An 18,450-nucleotide genomic window follows, 5' to 3' on the forward strand; every position below is an offset into this window, starting at 1 on the left:
GTTTTAATAAATTTAATTTTTTCATTAAGTAATTATAGTTTATACTTTCAATGGGAATACCGAGATTAAGTTAATGTGTCTTAGGAATTTGTGTTGAATTTTTTCTATTAGAAGTACTTAGGTACCTATTTATTATTATAACAACAAAAAAAATTATTGAACAAATTTTTGTGTTTTTTTAGTTTTGACAGTATTGTTCCTTCCCTCCCATATCAAACCATCAAAGCAGTAAAAATTTAATTATATTTTTATCACATCTGAACTGTAAAAATTAAGTCAAAAATACACCAGTTCTTGTTATCAATATTGTTTGAACAAAATGAAAGTCATTCCGTGCGCACTTGAATCTTGCCTCTTATAATATTACGGTTTCATTGGATTTTTCAAGCAAAACCAATCATTTTAATATACCCACCTATCGAAGGATTAATTAACGAAATTAATTTTAACATCACTGTATAAATACATGTAAATTGTGTTTTTTTTTCATTTGAAACCGCACAAGAGTCCCAATTCCCAACTGTTCTCAACCGTCAAGATACAGTGAGACTATGGTATCCCCAATATTGGTATGTTGTGAGGCTGAAAGTAGTGGAGGTGCGGGAGATGACGAAGAAGAAGGTGGAGAAGTACCTGGCTATTGAGGTCTGGGAACCAAACATGGCCAAAGCCATTTCAAGCAAAGTTTCAATTATGAATGGTAGTCTTACACCAGAGCCATACTGAGAGTGTCTTCCATTCTGGAACGTGCAACAAGTGTACTATATGTATATTATTTTTAAATGAATTATTCGTGAAATAACACAAATTCATCATAAAAAATTTAGTTTGAACCCGCGACCTTCGGATTGTTAGTGGAGAGCCTTTCCCCTCGACAACGGAGGCCATCTACATGGATGTGCAAATCATCACAGCCGCTGTAATTAATTTGTACAGCACCTTTAATTATTAATTATTATAATTCGTTAACGTAAATAATCATACACGCAATAATCAACACTACCGTCTCCGCTGAACGCATATTGCGAACTGAAGATGGGACCAACGTGTGAACGCTCTTGGCGGCTTAGCGCCAAGATCCTTTGACGTGTGCACGAAAATCGACGATAATCGGGTAAAACGTCCATCGCTGGTCGCCAACGCATACAATGGCCAAGTGGACTTAAACTTTGGGCCAGCGTGTTGGCCCAATACATTGGGCGAACGTGTATTATGCCCATAAAAGACGCTTCCTCTCGAACAAGTATTATTATGAACCCTTAACACTAATTGTTAACCCATTACTAAACCCTAATATAAGTATCCCTAACAGAAATCCTTCTAAAAGCAATCCCCATTATCTATAGTAAATAATGTTCCATTATCATTGTTTAACCCTTTCGAACCGTGTATATATTTGAAAATAGATTGATTTTTCCTCCCTATCTAGAGCGAATAAAAATCGACAATTATTATTGACAATGTTGACAACATTGTTAACATTATTGGCTTTGCGTGCGTTTTTTTTCATTGGATAAAATGTCTTTATTTTCACCTGATATTATTTTTTTTTGTAAATATTAATTTAGCCTCCGTGGTCGAGTTATCTTAGTTACGGAGGGAGTTTATTCCAAGCCTTCGGCCCAGATACTCCGAAAGCGCGATCACCATACTTAGAATTTGACTTGCGCTTAGGTTCCATCAGTCTGCCTACAGCTGCTGATGTTGCTGATCATTGTTGCGGGGGATCCACTAGTATATCTATATAAATAAAAATTTAAATGTTCGTTTGTTCAAAATCTTAAATCTCCGAAAGTTCTTGACAAAACGTTACATTCGAATACATTTGTATACCTTTATTATAGTATAGACGTCCACCGAGGTAAAAACATGCTTTTCTAAAAAAAAAAAACAGCGCCATATGTTGGACGCAAAAGCAACACGCGCTATTGTTTCTCTATCTGCACAGACAGACTGAGCCACAGCAATGCGTGGCAGGATACAGCTATTTTTAATAAAATCAATAACGTAATAATTATAATTCATAAACAATAAACAAAATAAAATAATAAATTAAAATACGTGTATGTCCTGGTGTTCAGTGAACAATTACAAAGCGGTCGACAAAAGCGGTAGTAACTAGTTACGAAACAAAAGGTTAAATTAGGCATATTTTAAGAAAAAATGTATTTAGTAGATAACGTTTGATCTTTGAATTATGATGATAATCAACATGATAACATTTGACACTGACAACTACTGTGGAACAACAACTACGTACTTCATCACAGCGGGCTCGATTCATCAGAGTAACTCCGGCCACAGAGCAAGGTGCCCGTCTATCAATCTTTACAATAAACTTGTGTCACTTCGAGTATAGAAACCTCATAAATAGTTCATCATGGAAGCCCTCATATTCGACCAAAAGACCCTGTCCCTAAAATACACTACCAATAGAGATATCCCGAAGTTGGAGCTAGAAAACGACGTTTTGGTGGAAGTCGAGTATTCCGGGATTTGCGGTACTGACGTTCACATTATTGAGGTAAGAAACGTCGTTTAATTTATACGCAATTTTAAAGTTTCAGATCATTATAATTATAATTGTACGTACGTACATTTGCATGCCGAAACGCGAGCCGAGGAACGAATTACACGCTGTTTCGTGACATTTGCGGTCGCTTCGTTTCTTTCCCATAAGGTTCCGTTTCAATATGGACGCCGTTTTGACAGTTCAGAAAAAAAATTCATTTCGTCGTGTTTATTTGGATTTATTTGCATTTTTTTCAATAATATGGTAGGTACCTACTTGCCTCAAGAATGTTTGCAACAAGAATTACCATTGCGACATTGATGTATTATATTATTTAGATGAGACATGAAGCGTAAAAATAGATTCCGCTTTTTCACCTCCAACTGACCTCCAACTCTTCCAACTCTCTAACTAAAACTACCGAATCCGGTCTATGCTCATCGCTTGCCGCATTCTAATAGTGGAACAAGTTTCGATTAAATTTTAGTATGCAATAGCGCCTCTAATTGCAGCTCTATGCATTGAGATAGTGACGTTTCTTTGTTTAAAATGTATAATTCCTTATTTGAAAGAAATAAAAATTGTCGGAAAAATTAATGACTAAAGAAAATACCATAATGCACAAAATATCCATTTTATAATTGTGTACCTACAAATCTTACGATTTTAGGGGAATCGGTTTTGATATATTAAATAATCGAATATTAGGAACGTGCATTTTTGGACGCGTGGTCTACATCAGTGCTCCGCAACCTTTTCTCACATACGACACACCAAATTTCTTCCTAGAATTCCGCGGCACACCAAAAGCTAAAATATATACATATTAAATTGATACACAAATTTTACAATAATTTCTTGTTTTTTATTTGAAAAATATACATACATACATATAACTATAACATATTTATTTATACGCAATCTTAATAATTATTATAAAATAATAATAAATTAATGAGCGATTAATTGTTAAATTAACCTGCGCTTGTTTCAATGAACACAAAAGTTTTATATTCGGCTCGATTTTTGACAGGGCAACCCGAAATTCTTGGTCAAGACCTTTTAAGCATGACCGCTTATCATTTTTAATTAATACAAGCGTTGAAAAACTTTGCTCACATAAATATGTCGTTGAAAATGGAAGTAGTGTTAAGAATGCTTTGACGGAAATGTGAGGATATTCTTTTTTAACGTAAATCCAGACAACATCTAATTGATCTTCGGAAAAGTGAAGTTTTAATGTCATGTCATTATTTAAATCTGTAAATTCCACTCGAATATGGAGAAGTATTGTTCCGTATTAATGGAATAAAAATACTGACCAAATTTCTGGCTAAGCATATTTAAATATTGTTGGGCCAGATCCACAGTTAATTGTTTGTTTTTAATTGTACTATGGTTGATCCTTTGGTACATTTTCAAACATCCTTTTTGCCACTCTTTCTGCCAAAGTTCGTTATTAAGTTCATTCAAATGCTCGAATATATCAGCCATGTATGCAAGTTTGGCTATCCAGTAATTATCATCGAGGTACTGATATAGTTTGGGCATATTTTGATTTAAAAGAAACTCACACACCTCGTGACGAAGCTCAAACAATCTAGCCAAAACTTTTCCTCGGGTTAGCCAACGAATTTCAGTATAAAACAATATAAAGATATATATTCGGCTCCCATTTCTGCACAGAGTATTCCAAAGATCCGCGAGTTTAGGGCTCTTGATTTAATTATGTTTACGATTTTAATGCATTCATTCATCGTGTTCAAAAGTTCCTCCGGTAAATTTTTGACCATCAATGCTTCTCGATGTATGCAGCAGTGTGTAAATTGTAACGTTGGATTTTTTTGTTTTACATAAAAGACAAAACCCTTTTTACTACCCGTCATTGCCGCAGCGCCATCCGTGCAACAAACAGCAATGCAATCGCTCCATTTAATATTATATATTTTGAAGAAATCATCGGTTACTTGAAAAAAATCTTCACCGGTAGTTCGCTCTGGAACCTCCTTACAAAATATATAATGTTCTTTAATAAAGTCCTCGTCAACGAAAAGTACAATAGCTATCAACTGTGCTTGATTTTTAATATCGGTTGTTTCGTTGATCTGAAGCGCAAATTTTTCAGCCAATAACAGTTTTCTAATCAGTGTTTCTAATATATTGTGAATACGTCTTTTAACAGTATCTGCAGACAATGAAAAATAGACAATATTATGAAAAATATTTTGTCATTGTGTATTAAATACATAATGAAATATTGTAAAATGTCAAATACATTGAATTTGACCGCGGCACACCTGTGTCCGGCTCACGGCACACCAGTGTGCCACGGCACACCGGTTGCGGAGCACTGGTCTACATAACTGTTCACAGAACTACTAGTTATAAAACGGTGCAAAACAAATGTGGTTGTCATTTATAATTTATTAATTATTTATTAATTAAGTTATTTAACACAGAAAACATCATTTGGCCTTTTTTAAATGATGTTTTTTCTTTTTCAATCATAGAAAACTTATTTTGTGGCAATTATATATTATATTCTCTGTGTTTTGTGGCACCATTTTTATTTAAAATAAATAAACACAGCATTACTCACGAAACATGTTGATTTCCTAAATAATAAAAAAGTGGTCAAAACTAACTGATTACTTATTTTGATTTTTTACGATTAAGTACGAACTTTAATAGACAGTCAGTTTACATTTTCAAAAAGTCTTGCCATTCTTGAAAGAATTGGGTTTTTATACGGACAAAGCTATTTATTCTAATTCATGGACGCAAAAAAATAATTCGTCGAAAGCAATACTTACAAAAAGTGTATTTTGCAAAAATAATTAAATTAGCGCCATCAATTTTTATTTTTTTTTGTAATATTCATTAAATTTTCTGCAAGGAAGCTTTTGACTGTCCAACTAGGAATGTTTCCCGTTTGAGGACAGTCAAATTAACAGGTTTCAAATTATCCTAGAGGAATACAGGATTTAAGAATAGAGAAAAATAGTAAAAGTGAAGATACACAAAAAGAAACATAAAAGGCGTTCGTGATAAATAATTATCAGGTTAAATTTTTTAGAAATACTTCGGAATCAGTCCTGCCTAGATCTAATAACCATTTTGTTATTTTTGGACCGAAGGATGACAATTCACACAGTTTCAGCTGTGAGGGGATTTTGTTATAGATTTTAGGACCGAGATATGAAAATAGTTTTTGATAAGCCTCTCTGTTGCTTGTTGGTACGGAAAGGTCATTTCTCCCTTACTTCTGGTTTGATGTTTGTGTTCGGCTTAATTAATGCGTAGATTATAACGATGTTCTTTTGAAAAAACGTGAATGTGCTATTGTAATATTTCTAGTCTCGTCTCCTGACATTGAATTAAACGCAATTTATTTTATTTAATTAACTCCGTGTTTAGATTATTTGCTGTGCTAAATTTGTATATGGAATGTTCAACATAAAACGAAAATGTCATTTTATGAGGAACATACCAATATTTTATGAGGAACATACCAATATTTTATGAGGAACATACCAATATTTTATGAGGAAAATACCAATATTTTATGAGGAACATACCAATATTTTATGAGGAACATACCAATATTTTATGAGGAACATACCAATATTTTATGAGGAACATACCAATATTTTATGAGGTACATACCAATATTTTATGAGGAACATACCAATATTTTATGAGGAACATACCAATATTTTATGAGGAACATACCAATATTTTATGAGGAACATACCAATATTTTATGAGGTACATACCAATATTTTATGAGGAACATACCAATATTTTATGAGGAACATACCAATATTTTATGAGGAACATACCAATATTTTAATGTGGACGGTAGAAGAAGTCGGGGACACCCGAGGAAGACATGGCACGATCAAGTGAACCAGATGCTAAAATCAGGCCATTTCAAGAGTCAGAATAACAAAAGAATGTGTGTGAGACTATGTATGAATATGAATGAGGCAAGAAGTGTGTGTGGCGTTGTTTGACGGTCCGTCCTCTCTGCCTACCCCTGCGGAGAAACGGCGTGATGGTTCGTTAGTTAGTTAGTTCAAAATATGATGCTCCGAGTCTTTAACTGCTGCACCAAACTTACTTTAACTGCATTTTTTTATTTATTTAATATTTGAATAAAATATTTTTTTACATAGATAAGTATACAGGATATAAACAAGATATAAAACAATAGAAATTAAAGTAGCCTTTCCTCATCATAAAGAGACAATGCTCTTGTGTTTGGTGAGGGAATTCTAGTTCAATTATATATATGTTAGTATTAAGGTAAATAAATTATTAAGAAACAACACAAGATTTAAACAATATTACTTCTAGATGTAAGTAGTGAACGTATTTTGGACTTATAATAGTTTAAGGTAATTTCTTAATTTAAGGTGAAATTCCTGAATATTTTCGATATTTTTTTAATTTAATGGAAGTTTATTAAAATAAATTATGCCTAGATAAAGATAGGTATTTTGAATGAGCTTAGTGTAAAATTTTGGGATTTTAATAGTTTTCTGGTATCTTGCTGATGTATTGAATTGCAAGTTATGAGTATTTGACTGTATTTCTTTGTAAATTTGAAGTATTGAATATTTTTGATACATTTTGTCTACTGTAGGTACTTTGAAAATTGTAAAAAGAATTTCGGTAGAAAATTTTGACGGTTTTTTCAAAATTACTTTGATTACCAATCTTTGAACTACTTTAAGTGGGTTCAAAATTTTATTATATGTTCCTCCCCAACCAATAATACCATATTGTAATATAGATTGAACAATCGCATAGTAGGTACACTCTTTTTAGGTTTTCTAGTCTAAGAATATTTCTAAGTCTTATAAATATATAAATACATTTCCTAATCCTTTTGACGAGTTCACAAATATGTGTTTTCCATTTAAAATATTGATCTATATATACACCAAGATATTTGATTTTGGATGTTGGACTAAGGATAGGACAAGTTTGATTGCAGTTAGTTCTGCCACATTTGCGTTGGTGTATTATAATGTTTAACTCTGGTTCTGATTTAAATTTATTGATTGAAAATGGGATAAATTTTGTTTTTTCTGTGTTTAAGGAGAGAAGATTTTTATCAAACCAATTTTTCAGTATATTAATATCAGCATTTGCCAAGTTATTAACAGTATTCCAATCCGCACCTTCGATTATTATGACAGTGTCATCAGCATACGATATTATTTTCCCGTTTAGTTTTTGTATCAATATGTCATTAACATAGATGATTGACAGTAACGGACCCAGGACTGTGCCTTGCGGTATGCCGAATTGACTCGTTTTTTGGCAAACTAAACACATTGTTAATTTTTACGATTTGAGGTCGTTTGGAAAGGTAACTTTTTACCCATTCTAGAGCTGTACCATTTAATCCAATGTTGACTATAGTATAATACATGCAACTAATGGCTGCTCCCTATTTAAAAGATAAACATTTGATATCAAGGTCGCATATGTCAAGTATCTAAAGAACACACAGAAATGTCTAACACTGTAGGGACTAAGCAAATATGTATTTGTGTTCTTTACCAACGGTTCCCAAATGGTAGGTTGCGACCTGGGCTAAAGTTTTTTTTATTATTTTAAAACAACACGTCGATTCAACTTAGTTATTATAAAATACAATTATTTACGTTGGGTGAGATGGAAAGTATCGCATTTTATCGCAACTCGGCCACCGGTCGGTGGCCGAGTTGACATCGCGCTTGGGTCCCACTAGGGCGTAGTGTGTTCATTTCCTCGGCTGGCTAAGTCCTCCATCACAACACAAGCAACATTTTCAGCTTACTGTGGTGGTAGTAGGAGATTTTCAAATATTGTCAGGTTATTCGTAACCCGGGAATGTTTGTCTTTTAAAAAAAAAATAATAATAATATTTCACTAATCTTAAATTTGTTTGTTCACTTGGTGGCCACTATTTTTAAAGCGACAGTTTTAAGGTTAGTTTTATTTAACCGAAACTAAGATCCTATCTAAAAACCGAAACTAATATCGTATCTTTTTCTGATTTTTCCATTTCATATTTTCGTTTAGGAATCGCTAATTTTGTTTCAATAATTAAATATTACAATTTGAGGTTTTACTCACTAAGTTATTCCAAAAAATAAATATTCCAGAGAAGTCAATAGATGTCGCACATTAAAATAAAAGATAAGATATGTTTATCTAATGAAACTGTCTACATTGAATTTAGTTCGGGTTGAATCTTGCGATCATACATAAAGATAGTTGCCAATAAAAATGTGCGGTGAGAAAGTTGAAAAATGTTGGTAGTTCTTATTCGAAGTATGATACAGTTAAATATGATCGAAGGAGATAGGGTCCCATTAGCTCAGTGGTAGAGCGGTGCCCCGGCAAGGCAAGGGTCCTGGGTTCGAGTCCTAGACGTGACCGTATCTTTTTCTTATTTTTCTGTTTCAGATATTCGTTTAGGAATCGCTAATAGTGTCTTCAATAATTGAATAGAAGTGTTTTGTCAACCTTTACCAGACTAAAAAACTACCGGAAATCTAGTTGTTTCGGTTATGGATTTTATTTTTCCACGAAACTCTAAAATACATGTAAATAAAGCATATTTACATGTATTTTAGAAGTAATAAGAATATCAATCAAAAAATTATGTTTCTAGAAGGATAACATAAGGATAGAAAGGTTTTATATTTTTTTATTTTACCAGGGAGCTGTTTAACTCGTTTAGGGTTCTTAGCTTAAACAAAATTTTTAAAAAGAATGCACTGTTACAAATTCATAAAGACCATTTCAATTCAACAATTTCTACAAAAATAAGTAACCGATCTAGATCACGTGGTAACTTAGAAATTCCTAAATGTAATACTAGTGCTGGTCAACACCATTATACTTATCAAGGTATAAAATTGTTTAATGCCCTTCCGGATAAAATTAAAACTGAAAAAAATTACAAAACTTTCAAATCACAAATCAAACAACTTTTAGATAAACCCAACGGTAATCACAAGTTTTAATTTCATTGGATACATTTTTCAAATAATTGTTTATATGAACTCATTTGTAATTTTTATTGATTAAATTTTCCTAAATTCACGTTATGAATTTTGGAAAATTGATTAATGATTAATAAAAAAAATATGTATATAAACAAAATTTAATATTTAAAAAAAAATACATATCCTCTAAAGTTATATTATGCGCTTCCTAATATGTGCTAATATGCGTTAATTGTTGTTGCATTTTATTAAGTACCCATTTCATACAAGATTGCCAGCTCGGTCTTTGAACAATTTACAACCAGTACTGTACCTACCTTCTATTATTTCGTACCTAATAAGTACATTTTTATATCTTATTTTTTCTAAGTTTAATAACTATTACATTATTTAAGTTATATTTTTTAGTTTATAATTAAATTTCTTATTTTCTTAATTATATATAGTGTTATCAAATTTATCATCTAGTTTTATAGCTATTTGTTAATTTTTAGCTACATCAACTAGTGAAATTTTACAACCTATAAACCATAATGACTCACAACACTCCCCAACTCAAACACGAGAAATAATTTCTCAATTGAGTTGGGCAATTTTTTGTTAAAAATTTCTAATTTTTTCACAATCAGCCTCGAAATATCTACATTTGTTAATTATTGTAATGTGTTTGTGTATTCAATAAAAAAATGTAGTAAGTTGGCAGTATAAGTTTTCTCTAGATTTGGTAAAGATCTAGAACCTATCTGTTACGTCGTCTTGAAGGATAAGTAAATAAATAACCGGGCTGTGGAATAAAACGTTTAGGAAACGCTGGTCTATATTACGATTGGCATAACATATTTACAATACGTAATAATTACAAGTACTTATTCATCACTGCTCAAGGTTATAATTTATTATTATTGTAAATTATTTAATTGTAGTTGTTATTAGTCGTAAACTTTATGACGTGCTTAATATTATTGTTGAGTTTATGTTGTTAGCACACTGTAAATACATTATTAAATAAATGCACAATTTGCATTGTATTAACAACGTTTCAACAATAATGGCAAGACGGTGTAATGAACTTTAACAACCACTGTGTAGGTTCACTGAGGAATCGGAATAGGAATAGGAATAGGAATAGGAATAGGAATAGGAATAGGAATAGGAATAGGAATAGGAATAGGAATAGGAATAGGAATAGGAATAGGAATAGGAATAGGAATAGGAATAGGAATAGGAATAGGAATAGGAATAGGAATAGGAATAGGAATAGGAATAGGAATAGGAATAGGAATAGGAATAGGAATAGGAATAGGAATAGGAATAGGAATAGGAATAGGAATAGGAATAGGAATAGGAATAGGAATAGGAATAGGAATAGGAATAGGAATAGGAATAGGAATAGGAATAGGAATAGGAATAGGAATAGGAATAGGAATAGGAATAGGAATAGGAATAGGAATAGGAATAGGAATAGGAATAGGAATAGGAATAGGAATAGGAATAGGAATAGGAATAGGAATAGGAATAGGAATAGGAATAGGAATAGGAATAGGAATAGGAATAGGAATAGGAATAGGAATAGGAATAGGAATAGGAATAGGAATAGGAATAGGAATAGGAATCGGAATAGGGACAGAAACAGGAACGGGAACGGGAACGGGAACGGGAACGGGAACGGGAACGGGAACGGGAACGGGAACGGGAACGGGAACGGGAACGGGAACGGGAACGGGAACGGGAACGGGAACGGGAACGGGAACGGGAACGGGAACGGGAACGGGAACGGGAACGGGAACGGGAACGGGAACGGGAACGGGAACGGGAACGGGAACGGGAACGGGAACGGGAACGGGAACGGGAACGGGAACGGGAACGGGAACGGGAACGGGAACGGGAACGGGAACGGGAACGGGAACGGGAACGGGAACGGGAACGGGAACGGGAACGGGAACGGGAACGGGAACGGGAACGGGAACGGGAACGGGAACGGGAACAGGAACGGGAACAGGAACAGGAACAGGAACAGGAACAGGAACAGGAACAGGAACAGGAATAGGAATAGGAATAGGAATAGGAATCACTTGTATCGGTCCTCCCAAAGGAAACGTTATATGTTCCCTTAACCCTTCAAACCTCGGAAGGACATTACTAGCCACAAACATCATATTCCATTAGAGCTAGGTGACAGATCTGGCCGGGTGTCCATACATTATAAAAATAAAAATAAATCTATAATACGGAGGTATGTGATTTGTCCGTCCGTCGTTGTAAAGAAGACTAATTATTTATCTCAGTTTGTCTCGAATATGCAGGGCCGGCCCTGCCCGGGCGCAATTGGATCAGTCCGCTCCAGGCCCCGAATTGCCAGGGCGCTGATAATACTTAACGTCTAACAGTCCGAACACATCACCTTTCAGATTATTTTTCATTAAAACGGCGCTGCACAAAAAATCCAAATCATCCGAAAATTATTGATTACGGTGATCATCTACTTAGGCGTCTACTGGTTTTGACGAGGGGCGCCAATATTTTACTGGCGCCAGAAGCCGTTTGGCTCAGGGCCGGCCCTGAAAATATGTATACTCGATTCCATGAGACAAAATTGTCAAAGTGCATGATTGAAAATTGGCGCGATTTTTTTCTTTGACAATTTGATAGTTTAAAAATTATTTTTTTAAATTGTATTAATGGCATAAAAAGAAAACTAATTTTTACTAATTCATTATACAAAAGAATGTGTTTTCAAAATACCAAATTCTTTAAAAATTACGGAAGTTTCCAGTCAAAATATTTCGAAAAGTTTTTTGTTAACTTTTTAATGTTTGATATTATATATTTTTTTCTTTATTTTGGCTTTCACCCATTAGGGGTGATCTTGGCCATACATAATTAACGTTGTTTCTAATTAACAAATACAACAAATGACAGAATATAATTGATTATACATCATAAACATAACATAACGTAACATAAATAAATATAACATAACGTTACATAAATAAACATAACATAACGTAACATAAATAAACATAACATAACGTAATATAAATAATCTAACACAAATATAACATATAAATAATATTAATAATAAAGAATGAAAATGCTAGGCTTCATTTTTTGAAATTCCAGAGGTTTCAAGAATATTTCAACATTAAAAATTTTGTATACATCCCTGGTTCGTAGTCAAGTCGAATATAACTCCTCGATCTGGTCCCCCCACTACAAATTACATTCAGATTCAATCGAAAAAATTCAACATAAATTCCTAAGACACATTAATTTTAAACTCGGTATTCCCATTGAAAATATAAATTATAATTACTTGATGAAAAATCTAAATTTATTAAAACTCTCAGATCGAAGAATTATATCCGACTTAATATTTATGTTCAAAATTGTAAATGGTAGTATAGACAGTGCTGATTTAATTAACCTTATTGAATTTCATATACCCACGAGAGCTACTCGTTCTAAAATTTTGTTTAAATGCAACAATATCAGGACTGAGTATTCCAAACACTCGCTTGTACCTAGGTTGCATGAAGTTAGTAATAGATACGCAGATGTGGCAGATCTATTTAACTGCACGCAAGGTAGGTACAAGAGGGTTATGCTATCAAATCTTTTCAATCAATATTAATTTAATCTAATTCTATCTTATTTGCACTATAGAAACTTATGTACTTGTATCTCTTGTTTACTTACTTACTTACTCTCTAATGTCATTTCACAATCAAATGCCACATATATTTGTAATTCTTTTTTTAAAATATTTCTACGATTTTAACTGTGATATGTTATCATTGTTTATGGTATATTTATACCGTTGATATTAAATAAATAACTTTACATAAATAAACATAACATAAACATAACATAACGTAACATAAATAAACATAACATAATGTTACACAAATAAACATAACATAACATACCTTACATAAATGGTACAGAGCTGGTAACAGTAGGTAATCACAAAATTATAAAAATAGGAACCTGTGTACAATATTATTAGTGGGCGTTTTTCGTTATTTAACCAGAAATTTTTCTAAAATTAGTAGCGTTTTTAATAAGAAATATCAATGTTTATTTCAAATACCTACAAATATCTAAAAGGTAATTTATTCTAGTTTCTAATGTGGTATATATTTTTGACCCTACTTCAAAAATAAGAAATATACAGCACATTTAACTGGTATTTCGACACATCGCCTTGCGCCGTAGTGGGAGTGATATAATCATATGGTCACTCCTGGATACACTGATCCCTAGATGCCTACCCAACCCTTATACATTTTACCTTTCCAGAACTTCATCCCCTTCCTTTCCTTGAAAAATACTCTTCACACAGCATCCAAAAAGATGACCTCCCGTGTTTCAATGTTACAAAAAAAAATACCCAAGAATTCCGAAATTCCGTGGGAAAGTTTCGCCGTCGTTGGGACTTGTATTTAAAGATATTTAAAAGTCTGAAGGGTTTACCCTTTGTTTTACCAAGAAGGTTTCACCTAGTATTTTCTCTCTCTGGGTTAGCTGAACTTATGTGAACTGTGATTTAAGTTGTAATTACTGAACATTGGTCACCATGAAACAGGCATCCACCTAGTGCGGTGATTTAATATATACAGGGTTTTCCAATAATTACCATCTAATTCCAACCATAAAAAATCATTAACCATCTCTCCATAGCGCAATCCATTCACCGTAACTGTTGCTCCAGCCTCATTTTCGAATAAGGAAGGTCCAATGACTCCGCCGGACCATAAACCGCACCAAACAGTCACACGTTGGGGATAAAAAGGCTTTTCAACAATATCTCCTGAGTTTTCCGAGCCCCAGATGCGACAATTTTGCTTGTTGAGGAAGCCACCGAGGTGGAAATGGGCCTCATCATTCTAGATGATTTGCATTTGATTCACTCAAGTGAATTTTAATAATTTCAGTGCGTTGTTGAAGCGTGTATCGTTCCATTTTTATTAATGGCGTAGTTTCTACTTGTCAAATGTCAAAAAATGACAGCTTCAAAAGTAACATCTACTGAAATAGCGGGCTATTCCAAATAACACCTCTTATTGGAAAACCCTGTATATACATTATCTGTAAATGTCTATGTCAAATATCATGTATTTATAAAAAAAATATATGATTTTCCTCCCTCGGATCGTGTGTAGGGACTAACAACTAACGTTAATTAATTTATTTTTACTGTAGGGTTCCTTCCCTTGCAATGACCGCAACCCCTTCGTGATGGGCCACGAGTTTGTGGGAATCGTCGTGAAGGCGGGCCCCAAGGCCAACTTCCAGATTGGACAGCGTGTATCCGTCGACCCTAATAGGTAAGTCCACAATACTAATAAAAATAAATCCCATACCGCCCCCATTAGTACCGATAGGTAAAATAGGGTTTGAAAATTAGTGTATGTATGAAACTTTGGTGATACATTTATCTTGGCGGCATAAATGAAGATCTGCAGTCTGCCCAAAAAAGTGGCGGAAAACCCATTTTTTTTAAATACAGATTTCCAAATTGGATCTAGTGAGGTATCGTTTACTATGTTTTCATTCGTGCTAAATGGAATGTGACCACTTCCAAGTCAATATTTATTTATTGCATCTCACTATACATAAAACACGCTTTTTTTACATAAAAATCAACCTCACTAGGACTGAGCCTGTATCAAGGTTAACAATTTACATTTGAGTGAAGCAAACATAAGAGTAATCACAAACATAAAGTAATCCTACATACAAACACAAAATATTTCAAAATTAAAGAAAAAATAAGTTATTATTTTTCGGAATAACTTATTGAGTAAAACCTCAAATTATAATATTTAAATACTGAAGACAATATTAGTGATTTTTTCAAACGAAAATCTTTTTTTCAAACGAAAATCTGAAACAGAAAAATCAGAAAAGGAAACGGTCACATCTGGGACTCGAACCCAGGACCCTTGTCTTTCCGGGACAATGCTCTACCAACTGCGCTAATGGGACCCTATCCTATTCGGTCACTTTTAACTGTATCATACTTCGAATAAGAACTACCAACGTTGTCTTCATTTTTTCACCGCACATTTTTATTGGCAACTATCTTTATGTATGATCGCAAGATTCAACCCGAACTAAATGCAATCCTAGACAGCGTCTTATAGATAAACCTATCTTATTGTATATGATACAGTTAAAAGTGACCGAATAGGATAGGGTCCCATTAGCGCAGTTGGTAGAGCATTGTCCCGGAAAGACAAGGGTCCTGGGTTCGAGTCCCAGATGTGACCGTTTCCTTTTCTGATTTTTCTGTTTCAGATTTTCGTTTGAAAAAAAGATTTTCGTTTGAAAAAATCACTAATATTGTCTTCAGTATTTGAAAAAATAAGTATTAGATGTGTTACCAGATGGGTAATTTGACAGTATATTGTAACAATATTTGAACCATAACTAATCATTAATCATTATTCAAAAGAAGAAGCAAAGTAGATAATAAAGACAGATAGGGTGACATTCAGTTTTTAGCAAATAGGACTTATATAAAAACTTATTATTTAAGAAAGGACAAGGATGAAAAATATTAAGACAATCGTCTGTCAATACAAAAATCTTAATTAACTTTTTAAATTTAACTGGGGAATTGGTAGACTTAATATGCTTTGGAAGAATATTAAACATAAGTGGTGCCTGATATAAATAATTTATTTGATCAAAAGAAGTTTTAGTATGTAGAAGTTTTAATATTTGAAGAGATAAGTCAGTTTTAAGCTTTTTAAGAAGATTTAAAAAATCAACATCAAATCCTGTTAGCCATGGGAGCACCAAAATGGATGAGGGTACCTACCCAATAATATGGCGATTCTGAAGTTTCCGCTAGTAAATATTTTCAAAATACTAATTTCGATTGTGTGCCTCTCTGTCTGTCGGTAACTCTGGTTTGATGATAGCCTCTGTGGTCTATGGGTAAGGGGTACAACCTTCTTGTACCTACATTACGTGCAGCTAAATAGATCCATTATTACTAACTTCATGCAACCAGAGTTTTTGAAAGGCTCATTCCTGGTATTGAAAAAATGAGTATTGCTAATTTATTCAGAATCTCTTCAATTTATTGGTAAATCGGTGATAAACGGGATGGCAAGCCTTTAACGAATGAATTAACAGGTTTCCTGATAAGTAAAATTTGAATGTATTATCACGCTGTCGGAAAACGTATACATAAAAATCTTTCTATCTCTGAATTTACTAAAAGTTTATCCGGAATCGGCCTGCAACCCCGTTTTTAACCGGATTAGCAATAATTTGAAGATATTTTTAATAAATTAGTAATACTCATTTTTCTACTTAAACATTTAAACGGGATTTTGGAACGAGCAGCTCTCGTAGGTAAATGAAATTCAATGTGGTTAACTAAATCAGGGCGGTCTGTACTACCATTTACAATGTGAAATGTAAAATTTATTTTGAATGATTCCCAGCGGTTGTGGTGTCTGTCAGGCTTGCCACAAAGGAAACTATCACCTTTGTGACGTGGGCGGAATCAACAACACGGTGGGCATCTGGAGGGACGGCGGCTGGGCTAAGTTCTGTCGGGTGCCTGACACGCAGGTCTTCCTGATGCCTGACTGCGTCACTCCAATGCAAGGTAGGTATCCTTTCTACAATATCAGCCACTTTTGCAATGTAACCTGGTTAACCAATGGTTCGACCATACTCGGGTGTACCCGAATGCTCCAGGTGCCGAATTGCCATGGCGCTGTTAATACCTGACAGCTAACTGTCCTAACACATCGCCCTTGAGATTATTTTTTCATAAAACCAGCGCTACACAAAAATACAAACCATCCGAACATTATTTATTATAGTGACCTAGGCGTCTACTGGGTTTGACAAGGGGCGTCAAAATTTTACTCTGCCCGAAAGATTGTAACCAACGATCCTTGATCATATTTGCTGTCAGATTCAATTTTATTTATTTATTGTTTAGCAACATTTACAGACTATTAACATGAAAAAAAATCATTACATAAGCGCTGTAAAAAACGTATATGTCAACAGTCCACTTAAAAATGTTCACATCGTGCACAGTTTAAGTGTCATTATATACTATGTATTAACAAAAAATATAAACAGCAAAACGTGAGCGAAGGCAAAAAAAAAGAGATATCAAAAACAAACATACAGATCAATATATGATCCAAAAAACAAAAGCAACAGAAAACAAATAGAGTAAATAAAGAAACAAACAAACATTCACAATCTATTGCTAATTTGCTTATTAAAATAAGCGAGACTATTTTCATTATATCTATATAATGGAATTCAATGGACTCAATGGAATTGTACAGACGACACATTCTAGACAATGGATTGAAGTATGCAATATTGTTCTTAAATAATTCTGGATAGAATTTATTCTGACTCCTTAGATTACGTCTAATTGAAAAACAACAACAAAAAGCACATGTTAAAGTTATTTAACATGCTATAGGTATGAAAAAATTTAGTGTTTCTGCCGATTAAGGCGAAGCACTACGTAGTAATCCAAAATAATGAGTTTTTTAATTTGAAAATTAATATATATAGCTTACAAATATTTTGATGGTTTAATTAAACACTGCTATTAGAAATCATCTTTATCTTTAAAATAATAGAGCATTTTTAGTATCGGCCTATAATAACTACTTTAAAGTTGAAAATCTCCTTCTTACGAACCCATTTTCGGTAATGGCTTTATTGTATAGTATGGCAAATGAAGTCCTTTAGAAAATAATCGTAAAACATTTAAATATTTGTGCCTAAACTTCGCAAAATAAAATAAAACTCATTGTTTTGCGATGTTCTTTTCTTGCATAAATCAAAACGGTTGATCAACGGTTGATTTGACAAAATCAAGGCGGCTGGTGTTAAGCGGGAATTTAAACCTTATAGCCATCTACATAAGGA

The 18,450-nt window shown here is 33.4% G+C and overlaps 1 protein-coding gene across 1 annotated transcript in view; it reads left to right on the forward strand.

Annotated features, from left to right (window-relative positions):
- The first annotated feature begins 2,271 nt into the window (after nt 1–2,271).
- The window catches only part of LOC149410567 (uncharacterized), a 45,751-nt gene continuing 29,572 nt past the window's right edge, over nt 2,272–18,450 (forward strand). Inside the window, exons 1-3 of the mRNA XM_089648197.1 lie at nt 2,272–2,524; nt 14,725–14,849; nt 16,983–17,149. Coding sequence (XP_089504323.1) covers nt 2,381–2,524; nt 14,725–14,849; nt 16,983–17,149 — 436 coding nt within the window. The 5' untranslated portion in view covers nt 2,272–2,380. The remainder of the gene's footprint in view (nt 2,525–14,724; nt 14,850–16,982; nt 17,150–18,450) is intronic.

Source organism: Hesperophylax consimilis, chromosome 27 (assembly GCF_061612785.1).
Source record: "Hesperophylax consimilis isolate HC1 chromosome 27, BYU_Hcon_1.0, whole genome shotgun sequence".
Lineage (NCBI taxonomy): Eukaryota > Metazoa > Arthropoda > Insecta > Trichoptera > Limnephilidae > Hesperophylax > Hesperophylax consimilis.